This window comes from Python bivittatus, unplaced genomic scaffold (genome assembly GCF_059951505.1).
Source record: "Python bivittatus isolate LINGU-HERP-01145 unplaced genomic scaffold, Pbiv_v1 ctg000200_np1212, whole genome shotgun sequence".
Classification (NCBI taxonomy): domain Eukaryota; kingdom Metazoa; phylum Chordata; class Lepidosauria; order Squamata; family Pythonidae; genus Python; species Python bivittatus.
In genome coordinates, this window is record NW_028277040.1 from 19,091,887 (window position 1) to 19,117,469 (window position 25,583).

At 38.6% G+C, this 25,583-nt stretch overlaps 1 protein-coding gene across 10 annotated transcripts in view; it reads right to left on the bottom strand.

Annotated features, from left to right (window-relative positions):
• The window catches only part of OSBPL6 (oxysterol binding protein like 6), a 103,340-nt gene that overhangs the window by 50,486 nt on the left and 27,271 nt on the right, over positions 1–25,583 (bottom strand). For 9 of the 10 annotated variants that reach the window (XM_025169811.2, XM_025169813.2, XM_007433180.4 and 6 more), the window contains 9 exons: positions 18,599–18,865; positions 14,630–14,725; positions 11,548–11,670; positions 6,142–6,195; positions 3,079–3,192; positions 2,808–2,978; positions 2,028–2,160; positions 961–1,064; positions 302–388 (listed from right to left, as the gene is read on the bottom strand). In XM_025169811.2, the coding sequence (XP_025025579.1) occupies positions 302–388; positions 961–1,064; positions 2,028–2,160; positions 2,808–2,978; positions 3,079–3,192; positions 6,142–6,195; positions 11,548–11,670; positions 14,630–14,725; positions 18,599–18,700 (984 nt within the window). In that variant the 5' untranslated portion in view covers positions 18,701–18,865. The remainder of the gene's footprint in view (positions 1–301; positions 389–960; positions 1,065–2,027; positions 2,161–2,807; positions 2,979–3,078; positions 3,193–6,141; positions 6,196–11,547; positions 11,671–14,629; positions 14,726–18,598; positions 18,866–25,583) is intronic. The other variant, XM_088135767.1, reaches the window with a different exon arrangement.

A 25,583-nucleotide genomic window follows, 5' to 3' on the forward strand; every position in this document is an offset into this window, starting at 1 on the left:
CATAGGAGAAATTAAATGGTTACCAGATCAGGGCTGTAAAATCCAGACAACCACTAGATGGAAATAGATTTCCGTATCTATCTGCTACCTTCCAGTGGTCCTCTGGATTTCTGCAATGCAGGTCTGGCTGCTCTAAGAAAAGATAAGTAGTTTTATTTGACCAGCAGACCTTAATCTTCAATTTTTAAAAAGCTATTAACAATTAAATATCCAGTAGTTCAAATTCAAATTGATTTTATGTTTTATTATTTTTAACAAATGCTTATCCAAAACCATAGTGAAAACATAGTGAACTCAGTACCTGAAGTTGTATTTTAGCATCTTTGCTCACACTTTTTGTTCTCCATCTTCTTGTGACACGCTTGTCTTTCTTATCTACACTGTTAGCCTATGTCATAAAATAATTAAAGCAGTAAAGCATTGGGTTAAAACTGACAAAGCTGACATGGACAATATGCAAAAATTAATAACAAAAAATTAGCATTAGTTGACTGCCAAACATAATAAAACTGCTATTCTATACAGTAGGGTACAAATAAAGCAAACATGCCATTGAAGACAGTTTCAAAAACAAGAATCGCGGCACAATTGTTCAACCATTTATGCTAGAGAATGCTGTCTAAAATTTACTGAATATGGTAGCTCCATTTCTCTTTTCACAACAGTCTTAACAAAAAGAACAAAGAACAAAGAACAAAAAAGCAACTGAATATTAAATTTAGAACAAAGTATGCAATTTAGGCTGAAAAATTATTTTAGTTTAAACTCATTAGAGAACTTGACTATGATAATGAATAATTCTGCACTTTATTGTGTCATTGTATTAACTAGAAGTTCATACATAGATAATGATATGGCTGTTAGCAGAGAACATTCATCCAGAATATTTCAAAATATATTATAAAATACATAGTATATGCAAACATTATTTTATTAATTTTTAAAATCAATTTTATTTACCTGCATATCTGTGAAGCTTGGTGCTGACTGAGTTCTCTGAAGTATTTCTAAGTTCTGAAGAATTTTACTGAGTTTTACAAGATTTGATTGACAATGTGCAAGATCTGACAAAAAGTAACATGTTTAGAATAACAAAAACTTATTTTGATTAAGATTTTATCTGCAAGAGTATTACAAGATATTACAACTGAAATGATGGCATCTGAAACCCCCCATTCCCCACTAGCATTCCATAAAGGAAGCAGGACAGTCACACAATAAAACCTATAAATTTCATGCCACATTATGCTAACAGATTTTGGGCTCCCTTCATCTACTCCACACAGCTGTTAAATTTCTTCCTGCATGTCCCCAAACCTTCTGGAAATAACTTGAATGTTGCACAAACTGGTGGACATCATGATGGCGAATCATTCCATATGCAGATCAGAATAATTTCTATGCAAGTGAAATGACCCCATTAGACAAAACCCTTTGCCTGGAAATACCATGGGGTTTTGGGGGGTGGGGAGTTCTTCTTTCATTCTTCTAGACGTCTTAGATTGTATTACAAGGCAAATAATAACAACATCTTAAATTTTATTCAGTCATAATTTTGGGTTATCTTTAATCCCTATAATTACTATTGCTGAGTTAGATGATAAAATTAAGTCAAGACTTTAAAGTTTAAAACTTTAACTGGAAAGTGTAGAATATGTTATTATTATCAACTATAATATACAGAAATTACAGAATTTTCAGCTCTGTATTACAGAGAAATATACGATATTGGAAATATTTGCTAGGTAGAAGTTGAGTACTTTTAAATATAAAAAAATGCTAACTAACATTAGGAAAGAAGTTTAATTAGTCCTGAAAATCTGAATTTTGGTGGTTCTTGGAAGAATTGCATATAATTTTAAAAAGTGGGGGAGGAGAGCTTCATTTTAAGTATAGCCAAGAGAAAATTCCTATATTTTTTGCTATATAACATAAAATAAGTACATTTCCACCATAGCTTCCAACTATGTTCTACATATAGCTCTATCAGTAGCTGTGATTGTAGATGAAAGGAAGGAGGTGCTGACCTTCTGCACACTTGTCCATCTCCTCTGATTCCTGCAACCAAGCAACTACTTTACTTTGGCCAGTAGTACATGTTGCAGGTAGGCTGTTACTGCAAGGGATAGATGGTTGCCAGGGGAAATTATTCTGTGAGACCTAAAGAAAGACATACCCACACACACAGATATACATATGAGAACACTGGGAGAAAAAATGGTTGTGATAAAAACTAAAGTGGTAACTGTTATTCTCCTCTTGAAAAAAAAATGAGGCGTGTATCTAACACTCTAAACTTGATAACAAATAAATGTGGTAAAATGGAGATGTCCTTTGTTGCATGTATTCTTCTTTTCAGTGTTAACGCTATCCATATATAACTGCATCCATTTCCTGATGGAGAAAAATGAATGGCTAGGAATGTGGTAAATCATTCCTCTCTCTCAGCCCCCAACATCAGGCTCGGGCGACAAGCCAGTCGGTCAATTTCTGTCACAACCAACAGATCAACATTTGGTTGATTCCCCCCCAAAAAATGGACCCTGCACATGCGAGAAAAACTCTAGGAAGAAGGAAAAAAATTCAACAATGGGGCAACTTAGTACAGATTTTTCTTTTGTACCCCTAGAATTGTGTACTTTACTGAAGTTAAATGGAGAAGTCACTTGAGATGGTATAGCATATCATAATTAAAAAGGTATTTTAAATAATGGAGAAAAATGAATGGCTAGGAAATGTGGTAAATCATTAAGCAACTTTATATGAACTGAAGGATGGCATTCTTCCTGACCAAGCAAATGTTATACCTTAGCTTCCAGCAATGTAGCATTAGTAGCTGGTGAAGATTCAGTGGTTGAAGTTGAAGGGAATATGTGGAAACTGGCATCCCGTGGTGATCGCACAATTTCATTCTGGCGATATAATCTGTGATGGCGCAACTTTGACACCCAAGCATCAAATGAATCCTGGGACTTCACCTAATTAAAAGATCAGTGTGAGTAAGAAATCCAGTAATAATACTTGATTTCCCTTTTATATCATAAGTTGAAAATCAAAATTAGTAGAAATACTCCTTACTTTTAAATGGTAGATATGCTCCTCAGTGTCAAGATCTATCCTACGTGCTTTCTTTTTAATTGACATAACTGATAACCCCACATCTATGCTCCCATGAACCTTTCCTTTCTGAGTCTGAAAAGAAAATCGAGAGTAAACATTATGTGCACAGTAGGAAATCAAAGGCAAAAATGGCAATTTAATTGATTTTCAGGATGAATGGATGGATAGCTTTCTGGGCTATAGTGCAAGAGTAAATAAAATAGCAAAAATGGGAAAAAGTTGGGGAGAAATTATCATGTGCTGCTTACCAGGAAGAGGTTATTATGTAAGGAGTGCATTGCTTTTTTTCACACACACATACAAACATTTTATAGGCTGAGATGAATGAAAAGATGGAGGCTAATTATATACAATACTATTTTAAGAAGAAAAACAAAACAAATGACAGATGTTTAAATACGAGAATGAAAAGCAAGCCTGAGGCTATGATTCAGATAATCTACATATACATATAGGCAAAAATTATGCATTTAATTCAAGTGACATTTCTGTGGCAACTACATTCATTGCTAAAGAACTAAACTCAGATTAAGCTTGGCTCACCTATGCAGCAGTGAAAGCTATGATGTTAAAAAAACATTCTAATACAACTCTGGCAGCATGCACCATTCATATGCAAATACTACATCTCTAAAGAGCAGTTTATACTGATAAATAATAGGGGAGAGTTTCTACCCTCATGAAAACTTATACCTGTATAAATTCCAAAATAGGCTTGAGGGAACAAGCTACATAAATAAGCATACAAACCTCCATTTCTTATCTATTATACACAAAAGATTTCAAAAATAAAGAAATGAAATAATGTTACCTAAATAATCAAGTCTTCCTCTGAACAAAATATCAACATGTTGTGAACTAATTTTCCCCTTCCTCCAATTATACATAAAAGAAAAATTAATTATAACTAAGATTGCTTCTGTATTTTTAAGGGCATTTGGTCTTAAAACTGCTTATTTCTAAAAAGAAATAACAGAATGTACTTTATCATATATACATCATCTGGAGAACTTACGGTATTTTAAAGATGCAACAAAAAACTAAACTCATCTTTAAACCCATATTGCTGCAGGCCTTGTTTGTTTTCTATTGCTGCCTCTTAACAGGGAACTTTTAGGGTTGCTAGATTTATTATGTGGTTTCAGCAGTAAATTTTATTACATTTTAATGTTTTTCTTAACTAGGGTAGATTTTTTTTAATGTTAATATTATTACTGACTTGTATTATTATGGTAAAATAATTGCTTTATTGTGGTCAACAATTACCTTGCAGTTAAAATAAAACAAAGTTATAATTAAAAATCCATAACAACTACTCATTAGTACAGTAAATCCTTGATTTACCAACCTTCATTAAAGAGGACTTTGAAAGCAATGGAGAAAATCCATTCACTCTTTTATGCATGCATAAAATCCCATTTACCATTTAATGGACATTCAGATCTAACAAACATCCGTTCCCTTCTATTACAGGTAGTCCTCGACTTATGACCATTCATTCAATGTTCAAAATTATGATGGCGCTGAATGAAGGGACTTACAACCCGTGCCCAAAGTTACAGCTATTGCAGCACCCCCCAATCACGTGATCAAAATTCGGGTGCAGGGGTGCTTCAACTCCTCCCACCTGCCTATCTCTTCCTCCCACCTATGCCCTTTTTCCACCCCACACTCTGCCTTGTGGGGCAGCAAGCAGCCCCAGAACCACACAGCTCAGGCTGCAAGAAGCCCCTGAGCTGCAGCTGCCCCAGCCCAGCCGCCCCAAGCCACATGAGGTGCCCCAGGAAGCTGCAGCCACCTCAGCCCAGCCTCTCCAGCCCAGCCACCCCAAGCTGCCCCAGGAAACATTTGTTCACCCAGCTACCTTCTGTCCCAGTTCCCTGCACCAACCTTTCACCTTTTTCACCCAGCCACTGCAGCCAAAGCAAAAGCAACTTTTCAAAGACAGTGCAGAGCCTTCAGAAAGACAGGGCAGGTTTTGCACTGTCTTCAGAAACCAGCCTTGTCTTTCCTTAGGGTCTGCACTGTCTTCGGAAACCTGCAGTCTTTCCGAAGGCCCTGTGAACACAGCACAGGTTTCTGAAGACAGTGTTCCAAAGGCTCACTCCAGGGAGCCACATGGAGGATACATTTGCCGGAGAAGCCGGGTCTGAAAAGGAGATAGCAAAGGCAGCGGTTCTGGGGCTGCTTGCCACCCCACAAGGCAGGGTACAGGATGGAGTGGGTCCTTGGCTAACAATAGATGAAATTCACTTAACGACGGCAACAGGGAGTACCGGGATTGCGGTCACTAAGCAATGGAGTCACCTGACATCTTGCTTTACAACCACATCACTTAGTGACAGAAATTCCAGTCCCAATTGTGTTCGTAAGTCGAGGACTACCTGTATTCTGTTAAATTGAGGATTTGCTGTATTTTGCAGTCTGCTGAACAGCAAATGGAACATACAGAGTTTCCAAGGCACCCAACCTACAAAGGCACAGGTGCTGCATAACAGGTACACTAATTATGTCTATCAAATAATACTGCAAAAGGCAGAACACTGACCTGACCAAAGTGAAGTAGTAGTATTAACAAGATAAGAAGCTGGTGTGCTTTTGGTTTTAAATCTTCATAATTTAAGAGCTGGAAAGTAGAGTTTGCTGACTCTTTATATATAGAAGCTTGCCCTGCCAATCTTGGTTGGAGCGTGGTTTCTTCCTTGATATAGGAAGAAACCACGGGAATATGATTTCATCTCAAGGTAATGAAATAACTATAGGCAAACAACCAAGCTCAGAGACACTAAGAACCGACCAGGTTAAAAATTATCTGTCACAAATAAAATCTGGCAAATTATAAAGCCGAAAAATCCACAAATTATGCTAGAGATAAAAGGAAGAGGATGGAAAAAGAGCAGAAATGAATGGCAGAATTTGCACCTTTTCTCTATAGTACAGGGATGTCTATATCTCTACTGGTACTAAGCATTCAAATAACATGTAACTCTCAACTTTTTAAAAAGCCCCAGGGTTACTTACATCAATTGGTGACTTTGAATATTTCAACATTCCATTATCCAGAACAAAAAAGCGCTGCAGAAAAAAAAATGTAGGAGATCACAATACAGTAGAGAATATAAAAAACTGTTAATGAAGACATAAATACATTGCATGCAGCAACGAATGTATTTCTCTTTCTTTGGTAGCAAAAGCAATTACAAACAGCCAAGAATTTGCAATAAAAAGCAGAAGTACAGTGGCACCTCGGGTCACGAACTTAATTCGTTCCGCGACTCTGGTCGCGACCCAAATTGGTCGCGACCTGAATCAAATTTCCCCATAAGGTTCAATGTAAATACGGTTAATCCGTTCTGACCCCTACGAATTTGATCGCCAACAGATTTTGGTCGCGACCTGAATCAAATTTTCCCATAAGATTCAATGTAAATACGGTTAATCCATTTTGAACCATATGTATTTTTTTTTTAAACCACAAAATATGACACAAAGTACAGTACAGTACAGTATGAAGAGAGAGAACACTAACCTTGCTTGAGGCGTGGAGGACAGGAAGGCGGGTGGGGAGGCGGTTATTGTTTGGAGGGAGAGTCTCTCTCCCTACAGGAAGCCACGACCACGTGTGTCAGCAGGGAAAATGGCCGCGGATCCTGTTCGTCACCCGATGCGGAGTTCGCGAATGGAAGCAAAATTTTGCGAACGGTGCTGTTCGTGACCCGAATTGGTCGTGAACAGAAGCGTTCGTGACCCGAGGTACCACTGTACATGTTTGTGTGTGCACATGCACACATGTATGTCTATGTTTCTACACTTCAGTTTTGATCTTGTCCTCATCTGCTCAAACCCTCCTACCTCCATTACAAGCCTTTTTTTCCTGCAGAGGAGAAAATAATGAGTAGGGATGTTAAGCAGGTATATGCATATGGACAAAACAGTTAGGTTTTTCTCTCCCCACCTCTCTTCTATTTTTAATTATAGAATTACAAGGATGCTGCTTTTAACTGTTAAAGGGCATAGTGTCCATTGTCTGTTTTGGCCCCTAAATCCTAATCATCTGAATTAGACAAATGTATTATATATATCCTGTTAAACTAATCTTGAGTGAACAAGATTACTTTAGAAAAGGTTAAGTCAGCCTTAACCACCTTATTTAATTAAGAAGAACCACAAATTATTCACATTAAATGCAGTTTCTACAAATAATTATATTAAACAACTAATAAAAGAAAGAATTCCATTATTTATATTAGTTAGAATATTTATTTTTTGTGCTGGTATCACTTCTTTTTCTTAAAAACTATTTATCCACTTAATTGTTGTGAATTTGTAGGTTATTTTACTTAACTAGAACCACTAAACCATAACTGCATAAAGAGAAGGATACTATCAAGTTGATACGACAACAGCGTTAATGGGCTGTCCATGAGGCAGACGGAACATGTAGTACCAAATTTACAAAATAATGAACTGAGTAAACTGTTCAGAACTATCTTGCTAAAGTGAATTATTCAAACTATAATTATTGTGAATCACATTACCCTATGATTTTACCCTATGATAAGAAGCAGGATAGAAATAGTATTACAGGTAGTCCTCGACTTACAATCACAACTGGGATCGGAATTTCCATCGCTAAGTGATGCAGTTGTAAAGTGCATCTCACGTGACCACATTGCTTAGTGACTGCAATCCCAGCACTCCCCATTGCTGTTGTTAAGTGAATTCCACTGGTCATTAACCAAGGACCCATCCCAATCCAAGCCATTCTGAGCTTAGTGCCTCCTAGCCCCAAGCCTCAGTAAGGTAAGCCTCTGGCCCATAGCATAAAGCCCTTCACAATGCAGAACCCAGTCCCAGCCCAGCAGCAGGGTGCAAAGCTGCAGCTGCCCCAGGAAGCTGCAGCCGCCCCAGCCCAGTGCCGGCCACAGTTGCCCTTGCCACTCTGCACACCGAGGCTTCTGCCACCCTGCACTCTGCCACCCCAGCTGACCTTCACTGTCTTCTTGCTCCTGCTGCTGATGAGGCATGCCCAGACTAGCCCTTCACACCAAAAAGCCCCTTTGCTGGACCAGACTGGGGCTGGGCTTTGTACTGCTGGGCCGGGCTGGGGTTTGCACTGCGCTGCGGCTCAGAGGCTGCTTCTTGCAACCCCAGACCTGTGGTGCACCAAGAAGCCCCTTTGCACCAGACTCCTGGGCCAGGCTGGGGCTGGGCTTCGTCTGTGCTGTGGCTCAGGGACTGCTTCTTGCAGCCCCAGAACTGCAGCGCAGCAAGAAGCCCCTTTGCATGGTGCTCCCTGTTCAGGCTGGGGCTAGGCTTCATCTGTGCTGCGGCTCAGGGACTGATTCCTGCAGCCCCAGAGCCTTGGTGCACCAAGAAGCCCCTTTACGCTGTGCTCCTGGGCCGCTCCAGCTGACCTTTGCCATCTTCTTGCTCCTGCTGCTGCGAAGGGCCAGGCTGGGCATGCTTCGTCAGCAGCAGGAGCAAGAAGATGAAGGTTAGCTGCAGCAGCCCAGGAGCATGGCATGAAGGGGCTTCTTGGCGCACCATTGCTCTGGGGCTGCAAGAAGCAGTCCCTGGGCCGCAGCACATTGCGAAGCCCAACCACAGCCTGGCCCAGGGTGGCAGGGTGCCAAAAGGGTATAGATGGGGGGAGATAGGCAGGTGGGGGGAGTTGAAGTGCCCCTGTGGTCATAAGTGCAGGCAGGCTGCCAAGCACCCAACTTTTAATCATGTGACCATGGGGGTGCTGCAACAGCTATAACTTTGGGGATGGTCGTAAGTCCCTTCATTCAGCACTGCCGTAACTTCGGTCACTGAATGAATGGTTGTAACTCAAGGACTACCGGTAACACTTTTGAACTTGGCCATGGATAGCCAAGAAAACAAAGAACAAATCAGCCCACATTTCTCACTTGAGGTACAAATGACCAGATTCAAATTACAATACTCCAAACACATTATGTGAAGACCTAGCTCTCTGGACAAGTCTGTAATGATGGGAAAAGTGGAAGGAAAGAGAAGAAGAGGATGACCAGCAGCAAGGTGGATGGACTCCAATTACATTAGTGAAAGGTGCACCATTATAAGACATGAAGAATCAAGTTGGGGATAGATCTTCCTGGATAAAAATCTACCTATGTGGTTGCTAAGCATCCACACTAACCTGATGGAACATAATAAAACAATCCTCAAACTAAAGTTGCTTTGTGAATTGGAGCTATGCTATATGGTAATACTAACCTATCACTCAACTGTTTGAGCCATTTTATGAGTACAGTAGCTCGCTGGATCCCAAAAGAGGAGAAGCAAACTCCTGTTCAAGGATGTAACTCACATTCTTCCAGTATAGCCTACCAAAACTACAACTCCTCCATAGCCAGTTCTAGGAGAAATATTTATTTTCTTAATCTTAAGTAATAGTACCACTGCTGAATAGGCCCTTGCTTTTGCAAGGTAAGGTGTCATAGTGGGATAAACATAGTATTTGCAGAATTGGAGAAGAACAGGATTCTTCTAGTCCTATTGGATAAGGGGCAGTGATGTCCCCAGAGCAAAGCAAGGAAGGATCTGTTGGCCCTTCGAACTAGTCTAGACAAGAAGCACAACCCAATATTAACACTACCTTTGTTGTAAGGTTACAGTAATAGAATCTTGCAAGTCTGAAAGCACCTTTTGCCTCCTTTATTTTTACTTTCCAGAAAACTAGGGAGGGTCCCTTCTGAGATGCTTCCCATGCCTCTTTTCCTTCTCAGGGCTGAGATACCTTTTGCATGATAGCTGTCTAGTCTGTGGCTCTTCCTCCTGTCTCCCAAGGTCATTCCCACATACCATTACAGGATCAGACTCACACAAGCAGCATTCCAGCATTTGATATAAGCCCTGTCCTTGTCTACATGCATTGTGATATAACATGGGTGTCCCAAAAGAGCAGAGCTTCAGGTCATCATTCTGACAAAAGCAGCAAGATCCTGCAGCTTCTACTGATAAGGGGTCTTTCTGAATTTCTGAAAGTGACTCTGCTTTATCTGACAGAATTGAAACAAGGCTTGCATGAGACAATTCAAATAACTTTATTGAATTACTGCATCTGAAAGCTTGACCAGAATTAGGTTTCTGAAGCTGTGACCTTAAGCAACTTTACTGGGCAGAACCCTTTAAATGAAGAAAACCTGGTTTCCTGCAAACCTTTGCATTCAGGACCAGAATTAAAAGATATAGAAGCCTCATAAGCCAAACTGATACACTTTTTATATGAACCATACCTGTCAAATGCTTCTCTGATCTCAGAGAAACTTTTACTTGGTTAAACACCAAAAATGTACCCAGTTCCATACATCATACTCAAGGCTTCCTGTATCATCACTTCATTCCGTAATTGATTATGTCAGTAGGTTTTGGCAAAGGCTTTATTTATTTCAGGAGTTGATGGAGTCTGAACAATTATTTCCACAATAATCAAACTAGCATTTGGTGTATGTATGTATGTATGTATGTGTATGTATGTATGTGTGTATTTATTTATTTGAGAGTTTTAAAAACAATAATAAGAATACAAACTAAAGGAGAACAGGAAAGGAGAAAGAAAAAGGGAGAGATAAAAGAAAAAGCTAAAAATGCAAAAAAGAAAAAATAAGAGGAAGATAAAAAATAAAAGTAGGAAAAAGAAGATATAAAAAAGTGGCTTTCGATCTTCTTCCCAGCAGTTATAACTACAATTATATTTTAACCTCTCTCTAAGGTTATATCATGACTTTCTTCTTTCTATAGTCTACCCTGTCTAATCACGAAAACCACAAATCACAAGTTCATTTTTTTCTTTTTTATGCAAAAAGTCCATGAGGGGTTTCCAGTCACTGATAAATGTAGATATTGTCTTTTCTCTAATCAGACAAGTCAGTTTAGCCATTGCATTTGGTATTTTCTATTCCACACAAGAAATACATTTTACTCTGAATCACATATACTTAAAGTTTCATTCAAAGAATACAATTTATATTGCACAGTCCATTCTCTCTCATCCCCTCCATCCGTCCGTCCCTCCGTCCCTCCCTCTCTCTCCCTCCCTCTCCCTCGCTCTATTCCTATGTATGCGTGTCTATAACTGAAGCATACATATGTAGGTTGAGGCAGTTAAACTTCTGTAAGGGGCATATGATCGCATGCTAACTGCTTGTTTCTAAGCCTGCAAGGAAATGAAGAAGGCTTAATCATGTTGAATGCTTATAGAATTCAACATGTTACATAAATGCAAAAGAAAGAAGCAAAATAAGTGAAACCCTCCTTCAGACTCGGTCATTCAATTCAAGGTCAGGGACTTAGAGGTAGGCATGGTTGTTAGTCAGTGCCTGAACAGAGTTCAATTTGCTACAGTTTTGTCTTATAATTGAAAGTAATGGCATCTAACATGTTTTACAGATATTTTACCTTGTGCCAACCTTTTAAAGGCCATTTCCTTTTCTTCAGCATGAATCCTTCATGTTTGTCTGGCTTGTGAACATTCGTCTGACCAATTTTCAAGCCTTCTATAATTTCCCAGTTGTCTGGCTCCTGAATAAAAGGGGGAGAGGGGGAGGGAACAATATCAAACAGATAAAAATTTCAGTATTGTGGTTCCTATCATTCAAGTTGTTTTGGCAATTCAATGCGCACTTACATAAAGCATAGTCCCAAGACTGTCTTTATTTAGCAAATAAGTAAGAAACTGAATATTACATAAACCACACTAAGAGTTTGAACATTACACTAAGTATATGCTAAGTATTCTGAGGCAATTCTAACTACGTTATTAGGAACCACTGAGGAGATACTAGTTTGGGTGGCATCCCATGTCATTTATAACTAGTCACACCTAAGATCTCCTTAGTTCTGTTTGGGTTTAGCTCTTTTTCAAAAAATGTTTGGAAGAAACATACCTGAAGTTGTAGCAAACAAAGATGCCATCCATTTGCAAATGATGTTTCTAGCATAACAACTGGGTATACCAAGGCACAATAATTGTAGTAGCGATATTATATATTGTAAACATGTTGTTTGATCAGAAGCAAATGACAGGGACTGATTTGAGACATTCACTGAAGAGTAGCAACTACGAAAAATACACTACTATCATGGTTGGTCTCTGAAGCTTTTATATATAGAATAGAGACCTATAAACAACATATCTATGCATTACTGATGTACTGTGGAGCTACATTAATGGATTGTGTTATGCCGAATTCAGCCTTCAGCAAAAGGTTTCTCATTATGTACTTTGCAGAATTTGCATACAAAATTGTTCTCAAAATCTCATACAATAAAAATGAAAATCTCTTAAACAAAGGTGAATCAAGAATTAAAGAGCTGACTATTCAAAAAAGGAGTGATATCTGGTCATATCTTCCTCTCACTATTTAGAATACAAGAATAATTACTGATATAACTTAATTATGCCATGTAAATTTTATAGATTAATTAAGGTAGTCCTCATTTAACAACCATTCGTTTAGTGACCTTTCAAAGTTATGGCGGCACTGAACAAATAGTACAACTGTTGCACATGATCAAAATTTGGGCGCTTAGCAGCCCGCCTGTACTAACAACCACAGAGGCACGTCAACTCCCTGCCCAGTACCACAGTGCAAATTCTAGCCACCCCCGCCATCCTATGCTCCGCACACCCTGCCGCACCCAGCTGACCTTCACTGTCTTCCTCCTGCTGCTGACAAGGTGCACCCAGCCTGGACCTATGCAAGGTAGCTGCTGGCCAGGCCAGGACTACTTCCTGAGGCGGCGTGCGCCATTCTCAAAATCCTGCACACATTCTCCAAATCACACAACTTTCCAAACCATTGCGTAAATGGCACATGCGATCTGGAGAATGGTGGGCGTGGCCTTCTTGCGATGCTTTGGAAGGCCTCAGCAGCTTTCCAAAGGCTTTCCAAAGTATTGCAAGAATGACACACGTGATTTGGGGAATGGCGCATGCGATTTGGGGAATGACACAAGCAGCCTTGGGAAGAAGGCCTGGTGCGGACAGCAGCTGCCTCGCATAAGGCAAGGCCGGATGTGCCTTGACAGCAGCGGGAGGAAGACGGCGAAGGTCAGCTGGGCACAGCAAGGCCTGCGGAATGCAGGGTAGTGGGCAGGGGGAGAGGCTAGGGCTTTGCACTGTGGCGTTGGGGTGGCTGGCCATGGCGCAGGACTTGAGGCAGCACTCCACACCAGCAGCAGTAGAGTCCCAGGGGCAGCTGGCTGAGACTGCTGAAGGCCCCAGGCCTCTACTTCAGCCCCAGCACTGCTGCTGCCATGTGCTGCTGTGCAGGATGGCCAAAAGAGCAGAGATGGGGGGAGATAAGCGGGTGGGGGGAGTGGAAGAGGAGGCAGAGGAGGCAGTCTATTACCTTACCAGGACTCGAGGCTGGAAGGGACCAAGCCGGGAATGGCTTGGATCAGGGTGAGTCCTCACCTAATGACCAGTGAGATTCGGTTAATAACAGCAACGGGGACGGCCAGGATTGCCGTCACTAAGCAATGTGGTCACATGACGTTGCACTTTACGACTGCATCACTTAGCAATGGAAATTCTGGTCCCAATTACCATCGTAACTCAAGGACTATCTGTATGCCTTCTTCTTGTAGTCGCTTAGTTTCATGTAATTTGCTTTTGTTCTTTTGTCAGGAAAAAAATGCATTGATAGCAGTCATTTGTTCTTTCCAGTGCCAGAATGTATGACAACAGATGTACTGCTTTCCCAAGACCATGAATACTGTGTGCTTCATGCTATGCTTGACAGCATTTACAGACACTTTTATTTAATATTTTTCAATTACTGGAATAAGTGTATAGCTTTGAAAGACCCTGTTCCTTAATCCAAAATTTCTTCCTCATAATGTAGATGAGAAACACACATTTTAAGAAGTTGTAGGATATTTTGTCTTTATAATTTTCTCCAAAGATTCACACTTTCATTATTAGGCTGAGCAACTTCTGTTAGACCTCTACAGTTATGAAACCTAGCAGTGATGATTCAAGGTGGGAAAAATGGGCAGGATGAAAAGGATGTTAGATTCCTCAGAATGAATTGGCATAATTAAAACTGACCATTATGATCATCTGTCCAGAAGGCACATGCAAGCTCCATTTCGAACAAAAGTCCTTGAATTACTTGAAAAAGATTTTTTCAAAAAAAAAAAAAATGGAACTATTTAATATTCATGGAATGCAATCCAGAAAATATGTTTTTTCAAGCTCTTTTAATATTTTTTAAAGATGCATGTACTCTTTAGGCATAATCTGAACCACTCTCCTTTACCATTAATGCCAGCATCACTATTTTTGTAGAAATGCAGATTACCTAGAAAAGCCCTCAAAGCAGACTTTAATCCCACCGCCTCAATGCTTTGAGGAGTGGCACTTGGATTACAGCACTGCTGCAATCAAATGATTTGCATAGCCTTATTGAACACATCCAACTATTAAATATGTTCTGCAACCAGCTACTAATGCAGGGACCAAGACTTTACTTACTTTAGATACAGTGACTGGCTCGTTTTCTAACAACTGTTTCCCAATAATCAGATCTGTGCTTCCAGAAGAAGCATTTCGCTCTAATACATGGCCACCCTAAAGCACAAAGAAAAGAATGGAGTAAATGTTTGTCACAGAAAATACCTAGTTCTCATACAAAAGTAAAACTCTTCAGGGTAATTCTTAGAAATATACCATGTTCATACAAAACAGCTATTGTATCATCACCAACCCTTATAATTTCAAAATATTTTAACAGTACACTACAGAAGTGTCTTATGAGATGTTATTGTTACCCAAGCTGATTCAAATGGAAAGGCAAAATATACATAAATTCTAATAAATAAAAATATAGACAAGGTATTTTACAACTTTGAGTACTATGTGTTATTTCATTTAATACCTTAACATTCCACAGCCTTTTTCTTCCAACTTATGGTGCCATAATTAACTTTTTTTTCTCCCTTCCAAAATTAGGACAAGTTGAGAAAAAGTGACTTGTCCACAGCTGTCTTGTCTAAAGTATAACAGGGGATTTAGAGTATATAAATACATACTCTATTTATATACAGTGAACACGTGTGAGATGAGAATCGGTTCATGAGTAGGACTACTATAACTGGGTTGCAGAAACCCAAGCCACCACTAAGAGGGCAGCAAAGATGTAAAGAAAATTCTGATTCTTTCCCACACCTATTGATTGTCTGAATTTTTGCTCCCAGATGTGGTAGCCGTAATTATGATGGCAGATGCCACCCATAGCAAAGCAGGTCCATTAGACTTCATGGGTGAATACTTGTATGTGGGAATGACCTTGGGAGACAGGGGGAAGAGATGATGCCTAGGGAACAGATAAGACGGGTGAAGCCAGCAGCTGCATAACAGGCAGAGAAAGAAACTCAGAAAGGATCCTCCCTAACTTATCAGACTGTAAAAGGAGACGGCAGGAGATTTGTACTTTCAGACTTGCAAGATTCTGTTAATGTAGTCTTACAATGAAGTAGAATTAGCTCATCTGGTCATGTTTCCTATCTGGTCTACCTGGGAAGGCTGACACTACCTTATGCAAGAATTTGTTGAAATATCTGAGTGGATTTACTTTATACACTAACTACGTGGGAATTAATTAGATCAAAGTAAGTCAAACTCTTTCTATGCTTGCAAGATAAACATGAGTTTGATCATGCCTTGAGTTGAGCTGAATTAAATCTGTCAAGCACAGAACTATTAAGCAGAATAAATTTATTCTTGATATATATATGTTTGAAAGAACACTGATTTGAATATTTGTCTTGCAATGTTCTTTTTGAAAGAGCTTTCTTTTAAGGGGACTCGCCTGTTACCTATTAAAACATCATTTACAGAAAATGGAGGTTTTAGAAGGGTAGAAAGTTGAGATAATCTTCTCTGAGTGCTTGATATTTGCATGGGGCAAGTCATGTTCAGTTAAAACTTCTTGAAGAAGCGATTACACAAATACACGACAGATTAACCGATTTACTAGAAAGTTGGTGGTGATCTAGGGAAGGGTTGACAGCAATCTACTGGGGATGCTTCAATTTGGATTTTTGCACTGAGCTGAGTTAGGCTCAGTGGACTACATGGGCTCTTTCAGCTGTAGGATTCTAGCAATTACATTGTTGAATCAGCTTCTGCCTGTTGAATGGCACCACTGGGCACAACCCAACTGGCTAATTTATATTTTTGATACAGAAATATTTGTCAATATTCTGATGACACATATATTTATTTCTTCATGCCCTTGCTTTAAGACAACGATGTTATTTCTCTTAATATCTGTCTTCAGGCAGTAATGTGCTGGACAAGGGATAATAAAATGGAAACCATCCAAGCAAATGGAGGTATTCATTGTGATGTAGCATGATCTGGAGGATCTGATTGTTTCTTATGTTCCGGATGGAGTTACATTTCCTCAGGTGTACAGTTTGAGAGTAGTCTTGGATTCCTTAGTCTCATAGTATAGGTTGAAACTATGGACAAGAACACTTTCACCAGCTGTGTAGTACAATGTACAGTACAATGACAGTGAATGACATCAAAACATTGCACCAGTTCATAACTTCCACACCAGATTACAGCAATGTGCTCTACACAGTCAGTTAAAAATGCAGCAGCCAGAATGGAGTCTGAGGCTAACAAAGAGACAATATTATGCCTTTTTCTAAGCAGGTGCACTTGTTACTTATAGTTTTCCAGGTGAAATAATAAGTACTGGTTATCAGTAATTTAAAGCCCGAACTGCTTAGGCCCAGCTCACCTGAGAAAACAACTTTTTTTGCATGATTCCCACCAATCATTAAAATGATCAAGAGAGGTCTTTGGTTTCAACAACTCATTTGGGCCAGGCTTTCTCAGCCTGTACCCCTGTCTTGGGGAAGTCATCTTATTCCCTCTACGTATCAGGGTTCTATCTTCCTTAAAGGTCTTATAAAAGATCCATCTTTTCAGACTGGCTTTTAATAAGGTTTATTCCCTCTAATATCTAGAGATCTTAAAGAAAGCCTTAAAGATCCATCTTTTCTGATTGGCTTGTAATAATGTTTAGTGGTCTCAAATGTTTTAACACGTATTTTATTTTATTTTATTTTATTTTATTTTATTTTATTTTAATGTAGTTAAGTGATTTACATTTTACTGTAAATACCCTGAGACATTTAGGAAGAGTAATACTGAAACATCATCATCAACAAAACAGATGCATCATGAAAATATTATCTGAATAGCAAGTGTGACTAATGCTTTGTGGGAGACAGAAATTTTTCTAATTACAGAATTTAAAATGATCAAATGAAGGTTCAAGAAATTAAAAGACTAATTAACAAATGGTGAATGATTATTGGAGTACAATACTATCAATACCAAGTCTTGCATCTTTGTAATGTACTGTAAAGCATTCCTTTCTTAAACTGGAGGTAATTATCAGGGAGTAATTTCGGCATAACCTGGGGGTAATGAAACAATTTGTAATTGCTTGCTTGTGAGTCACGGATCACATTTGGAACTGCCACTGCCAAGACACTTGTGTAAAACAGAAACTGGTTTTTTTTTGGTAGGGGTAATGAAATTATTCAAGACTGGGCAAAGGGGTAATTGAGTCAAACAGTTTAAGAACAACCACCTTAGATCATATCATCTATAACTGTTTTAAACAGTAATACTGTATATAGAATTCATTTATCTTTCAGCTGAAACATATGTTTAGATTTGGAATTAATCATTCATGCCCAATTCCAAATTGCTTCTCTAAGTTCTGGCTCAAGTCACAAAGATATATTCTGTTAAGAATGATATAACCATTTATGATCCCTTCCTTATACAAGCTCACAACCCCCATGGAAGGGTAACTCTGACACAGGAAAATTTCCTCAGAATAGCAATGGGTCCCATGTGGACCTAGAGGCATTCTTAGGAACTATAAATGGCAGGCGCTATGGGACCAATGCTTCACTGACACACGGCTAGCCACTGCCACCAGTATTCCAAAAGAGAAAAAGCAAATTACTGCTCCTACCAGTACTGTTCAATCATAAGGAATCAGGGAATGGCGACAGAGCATCTGAAGGAGGGCTGGAAATAACCCAGTCTTGTCAGAGGCGGAATGCAAAGAACTAATGGTAGGACTGAACGTGATCCAACAGGGTAGGTGGAAGGATCAGAGAGACCAAAGCTTCAGGGATAAGGTCTCAAGACAGCAGTAGGAGGGATTAGGCAGACTATAAAATAATCCATCATGAGTGGGTGTATACTAGAACAACATAGGATAAAGTAGTACCAGAAAACAAAAGATGACTCACAAAGGACTCTGTCAATATTGACAACAGCTACCTTTACAAGAGCATAATTTTATGCACCAACTTTCACTTTTTTCTTTAAAAGGTGAAATAAAGGACACCCCAAATAACTTGCAGGGTTTCTAATCCACAATCAAAAGAACACCTTTTCACTTACCTGCCTAGTGTCCCACTGGGAATATGATGAACAGGAGTCGCTTTTATGTGATGGTGTGGAGGTTTTGTGACCAGGAGATACACCTTTCTCCTCAGAACTCATCACTGCAGCTAAATTCTAGGGATCTCCTTTCACAAATTAATACCACATTCCGTTCAGTTTTCCATGGAAAGAGGGAGCCAAGTGATTTTCAGCATTTCTCCAGGAGTACGTTCTTTACATGGACTGGTCACATTAACATAAACATAAAAGGCATCCAAACCAAACCTTGAAGGAAAAAGGAAAAGAGAAAGTGATGGTACACACATATCCATTGTATTCCTGAGTTAACAAAGACAAGCAAATGTCAAACAAAAGTAGGTCTCTTAGGTTCCATCTATCAAACCTATGAAAAACATTTAATCTCAGGAAACAAATGGTAGTTTCTGTTCTTCAGAATAATTACTTTTTTCAACAGCAGAATTCCTCCCCAAATGATACTGATTATTCTATTCTGATAATTACCCAAGTGACAAGTTACTTTGCAAATGAATTGTTAAAATCTGTTCTCTTTATCCTATCCCAATTCAGCTTTATTTGTTTGGAAATGCACGTATTGTAAATGTATAACAACTGTCATTTACAGAACAGGTCAGAAGCTGAATAGTTATGATAACCACAACATCTTTATTTTCTCCACAAACATGAATATGAACATTCAGGGTTACCAACAAATAGCCATTTGCATTATGTTCTGAGTGGAAAAATAGTCTGAATAGATTTTAAACATTCAATTGTCAGAGATGACACAATTGCCTACTAAATCTGACAAGGCTTCATCTGAGCCTGTCTTTATAATGGATACTATATTTTTTAGTATTAGACGTTAGTGAGAATTCCCAATAGGAATAGTTTAACCAAATGGACAGCTGGTGTTACACAGCAACCTGTACAGACTTAGGCAGATAAGGCAGAAAGAGATAGAAACGGGGAAAGAAAAAAAAGATACAGAGGTGAGTCACAATCACTTTATAGACTTTTATAATGTGTGTTACATTTTTTGTTAATATCACCCTTGGTTAAAATATCCATTTGGTTCTGAGGAAGACTATACGATCAAAGGCTTGAAAGTAGTCAGGGTCAAGAAAGGGAACACATTATCTATGTACCAATGTTTCTCTTCTACCAATTAAAGTAAATGAAGTTGTTTTTACAGGAATTCCAGACATATAAAATGACTTTGTAGCTACCATTCCAGCCATAAAAATCAAAAATGGATCCTTAAAAAGGTCAATCCAGCACCTTGGCTGGAAACATAGTCCAATTCTGAAGCACAGTCAACTCAAAAGAAGATCAGGAGGAAAGCACTATCTGGGCATTCCGTATGGGAATATTTTTATTCTTTATAATCTATCACTATTGGAGATACATAACTTTTGTAACGTCAACTATAATTCAGTAAGTTAGACAAGAACCTCATTGTTTCCTTTAATTTTCCTGAGTGAAGCTACTGATTCCTTTATTCATCCCAAAAGGCACTCTTCTGCTTGTGTTTTGAAGCCAATGGCCTTGTTCACAGTTCACATGCACACATGACTGGGGACAATAATTTCATGCACAATTATTGATGTTCAGTCTGTAAATAAAACCGCTGTTTATAAAGAAGACATGCTCACCTAGTAATAACATGTTTTCCCTCTTAACATTCCATAAATCCCTCAAGACCTGGCTGTGTGATCAGGCCTGAGGTTCCCAGGGGACCGGGGAGATTTTACGATGGCTCCCTTATTAATTTTATCCCCTCCTGTTTTGTGTGTTTTTACTGTTTTTTATATGTAGTTGTTTTTATGTATTTATTTTTTAATTGTTGTACGTCGCCCAGAGTCACCTTGTATGAGATGGGCGGCTATATAAATATAAATAAATAAATAAATAAAATTCAACAACATTATGGTCTTTCTCAGATTTTACACCTATAAACAATAAAAATACTGAACATCAAAATTTGACAATGGATTATCACAAAGAGACTTTCTGAAGATTCACCTTCCTTCACATTGAGTTACAATGTTACCTTCAACACAATTAGGGAGAAGAGCTTCCAGATTAGTCTTGCTAAGAAAGGAAGAGAAACCAAAGACAAGAAAGGCAAAAATCTCAGAAAGGAACTTAACAATGAGTTTCAGAGAGCTGATAGAAAAGACAAGCAACAGTATTGCAACAACATCTATAAAGATGAAGATGGAAACAGACATGGAAAAATAAGGATAGTCTTCCAAAAGATATCTGAATTCAAAAGGAGATTCCAACCTCAAATTGGTATGCTAAAGGATGCCAGTGGACAGACAGTAACTGATTCAAAGAAAATTAAAAACAAGATGGAAGAAGCATACTGAAATACTGTACAGTAGTGATGTCAACATCCAAGATATCTTAGAAGATGTTCCCTACTTACAAGAACCTTTAGTACTAGAAGATGATAGATCAACACTCTAGCTGTTACCAAGTCAAGGCTATAGGAACTGATGGAATACCCACAGAAATATGTCAAGCAACTGAAAAAGAATCAGAAAGGGTTCTAACTAAACTATGCCAGCAAATCTAGAGAACAACAAAGCGGCCAACAGATTGGAAGAGGTCAATCTACATTCCAATAACAAAAAAAGGAGACTTAACAGAGTGTGCAAACTATCATACAATATCCTTAATTTCACATACTAGCAAAATAATGCTTAGGATCATCCAACACAGATTACAGCCCTACATGGAAAAAGAGATGCCAGGTGTTCAAGCTTACTTTAGAAAAGGCTAAGGAACATGAAACATTATTGCTGATGCATGTGGAAAAGCCAAATAATGCCAAAAGGAAGTCACTATGTGCTTCATTGATTAGAGAAATGCCTTCAATTATGTCGATCACGTCAAGTTGTAGAATGTGCTCAGAAAAATGGGAACCCCAGAACATCTCATTATCCTCATGAGAAACTTATATAGAAGTCGGGAAGCCACAGTACAGGCAGAACATGGTGAGACAGACTGGCTCAAGGTTGGCAAAGAAGTGAAATAAGGCTGCGTATTCTCCCCTTATTTATCAAATCTATATGCTGAATATATATTAAGGGAGGCTGGATTGGAAGAGTATGACTGTGATTTTAAAACTGGAGGAAGAAACGTCAATAACCAGTACAGTATGCCACCAAGTCTATTGGAGTTGGGTGGCTAATAAATTTAAATAAATAAACAATTTTAAAAAAAAGATCTGAAAGACCAGGTTAGGGAAAGATCATTATGGAGAAAATCTATCTATGTGATCACTAAGAGTTGACACCAACTTGATGGCACATAATTCATCAATCAAAAGAGAAATGCCATTGTGATATATTACTACTAGACTGAGAGGGACAGGATTATATCCTCACTCAATAAGTACAGCTATCCTTCCATTTTGTTCTTCATATTTCACCATACCAGAGTACTCATTATATATGTATTTTGGATGAAGGTAGCAATTAACAGCAAAGATACACATCAGAACTGCTCAGGATAAATTGTCTAATATAAATGTTTACAATAATATTTTAATCTGTCAGAAAATACTCCATGTGGTATAGTTAATAATGCATATGATATGATTTTCGTAATTTCTTAAGTTATAAAATACTGAAAGTACACTATGTAGTAGTTGTACACCAATACATACAATTAATTGCTTCTTTCATGTTAACAATGTATTACTTATTACTTAGTAATTCTGTTCTTTCTCCAAGCAGTGAAATAATAATTTATTTTGTCAACAAAGCATCATCATCATCATCATCATCATCATCGTTTTTATCCCACCTTTTTTATATATTTTGGTCAACCCAAGGCAGTAAATATGCCTAATACTCCTACCTCCTATTTTCCCCACAATAACAACCCTGTGAGGTGGGTTGGGCTGAGAGAGAGTGACTGGCCCAAAGTCACCCAGCCAGCTTTCATGCCATAAACTCTACAAATTTAGAAAGTCATTTAAGAATATCTCAATAACATTGCAAAGTTATTTAATAACATGATGGCATGGAATGAGCAATTTGTTTTCTGTGTAAAACAATGAAAGAATCATTTGTACTGCAGTGATACGTTTGTGCTGGTAGAATGCTACTAGTGATAAAACCCTTTAAGTGCAAAGAAGTACAAATAGATGGAGAGAGAGTAGCAGGAGTGGGTTTGGAAGAAATCTTTACCTCTTACAAAGATGTAATCTTAATTAAACTGCAAACCAATTGTGGTGCAAGTTGAAATATCCTGAAGATAATGGACACTCCCAAATGATTTTTACCTCATTTCTCCTCCCTCTTTGTCCCAAAGAGGATGCAATTCAAACAGATTCTATAGTCTGCATTAATATATATAAACTCCAGGTACAGAACATATACCAAGCTGCCTGGAAAAGGACTGCAGCAGTGTCCCAATACAAAAAAAATGGAGCTTTGATCATGGAATGGAATGGTAATGGAAAGGCATCTTGCATAAACAACTTCTACTCCACACTGAAGATACAGTGGTACCTCAGGTTACGAACGCCTCTGTTAACGAACTTTTTGGGTTACGGCCAGCTCCGGCCGCAAAAATTTACCTCGGTTTGCGAACTCCATCTCGGGGTACGAGCAGGATACATGGCCATTTTCCCTCCTGTGACATGGTCCACGGCCATTTTTCCGCCCCTGACACGTGGTCCGCGGCCATTTTCTGCCCCTGACACGTGGTCCGTGGCCATTTTCTGCCCCTGACACGTGGTCCGCGGCCATTTTTCTGCCCCTGACACATGGTCCGTGGCCATTTTCCGCCCGACATGTGGTCCGCGGCCATTTTTCCACCCCGACACGTGGTCTGCGGCCATTTTCCGCCCCTGACACGTGGTCGTAGGGAGGGGGTCTCTCCCTCCAAGCAATAGCCGCCTCCCTGTCCTCCACGCCAGAATGGATTAACGGTAATTACATTGAACCTTATGGGGAAATTTGCTTCGGGTTGCGACCAATTCAGGTTGCGGCCAGAGTCACGGACTCTGGTTGCGGCCAGAGTCACCAAGGTTCCACTGTACATCATCTAATTAACTGGGAGCACTTCAGCAATGAAAAAGAAAATAAACCATAGGGTTCACTATTTTCTAATTTTAATTTAGTTATCCAGGAAGATCTGAAGCTTACAAAATCAGGAATAGTGTGAAATCAAGCATACTATAAACTTTGCTGGGAAAGAGAACTCATGTAACATGGCAAATATTACAATGAATGTGTGCAAAATGTAACCTATATTGCAATTTAATACATTTATTACAAAGAGCATCATGACTTCGCTAAATCAATGCTTATTAAAATAATTTGTTAATTCAGGCAGCACTTGAAAGTGTTTGTTTGCACAGTCTCTCCATCAGAAAATATACTTTGAGATCATATAATCCCCGACAAAGTACTGTTGCATTTGATTTTATTTCTCACAGTAAATTTTACTTGATTATTTACTTGCTTTTCCTAAATATCCATCCTATAACAGGTTCTGTTTACCTACTGCAAAATAGGAATTTTCAAAGAAACTTATAAAATGTATTGCGAACTGACAGGCAGGCACTTTATTTTGAACGTATCCATCAGTCTTTGATCTTTCCTGGTTTGTCCACCTTACCATACCATTGCACTTTCCATGCAATTGTGCGCTCAAATGGCTTGTAGGTACTTCATTAGATTTGAATATTCATCATATGGTTCATTAAGCTCAATATCCATCATGATCACTAGAGAAGATTATTTGCTGGGAAGGCCTAAAAAGAGATTACATTCTGATCAAACATGAATACTCTCTGCTGCAGCTGACCCTTGGTTTCTATATAGGTAGTCCTTGATTTATAACCATTCGTTTAGTGACCAAAGTTATGATAGTGCTGAAAAAAGTAACTTATGACTGGTCCTCACACTTATGACCATTGCAGCATCCCCACGTGATCAAAATTTGGGCACTTGGCAACTGGCGTGTATTTACAATGGTTGCAGCATTCCGGGGTCACATGATTGCCATTTGTGACCTTCCCAGCCAACTTCGAACAAGCAAAGTCAATGGGGAACCAAGTGATTCGCTTAACGACTGCAGTAAAAAAGACTGTAAAATTGGGTACAGTCACAAATCTCACCTAGAATGGTTTTGCGTCTTGGCTGCCTTTCCTGCTGAATAAGTTCTATGGATATTCTTGAGCTATGACCTTATAAAACAGCTTCTACTATGCAAATTTCTTTAGAATAACTAGCCATGATGCAGCCTGACTTGCTTTAATGGCACAGCAGACAATGCATACAGGAGCTATTCTACCAATGATGTACATCTTGCTCATGCAGTTTGATATTTCCAGAAAGGGTTCGTTTCCACTATTTCTGGAAATCTACAACTTTCAGTTCAGACTCATAACATTCCAGAGAACTGCAACATGTTATTGCTTTGCAACAAAAACTAAAAAGAAGCCTGTGGCACCTTGCTTTCACAAATGTATTACTGTACGATGTAAACCTATGCATACTACAATCCATTTCTTTAGATGCAGTCTTTCACTGTTCTTCAGGGAAAAGGGGCTATAACCAACAACTAATTTTAAAATAGGTCAACGTACAAGATTTCACATTCTAGTCCAGAAAGCAGTGTGAAGTGTCTGCTTCCCATCAGATGCATACATATAATAAATACTTTCCATATTCCTGTACAGTAATGAATTAGAATAAATTCAATAATTTTTGATAAAATAGACTTCAGTGTTGATCTAAAGAGAATTTTATTTGATGATCTCTAAGAACTATATGTAAATCAATAGCAATTTTGCTATTATTTATTTAAAAGCTGCCACATACATAATGTCAAATTAGACATTCAGAAAATAGTTGATCCTATATAATGAAATGCAGTCATTTCTTATTGGATTTCAGAGCAACAGTTAGTGATAACTTTAATATTTGTCTCATATTTTGAAAGTTTCAAAAAAGCT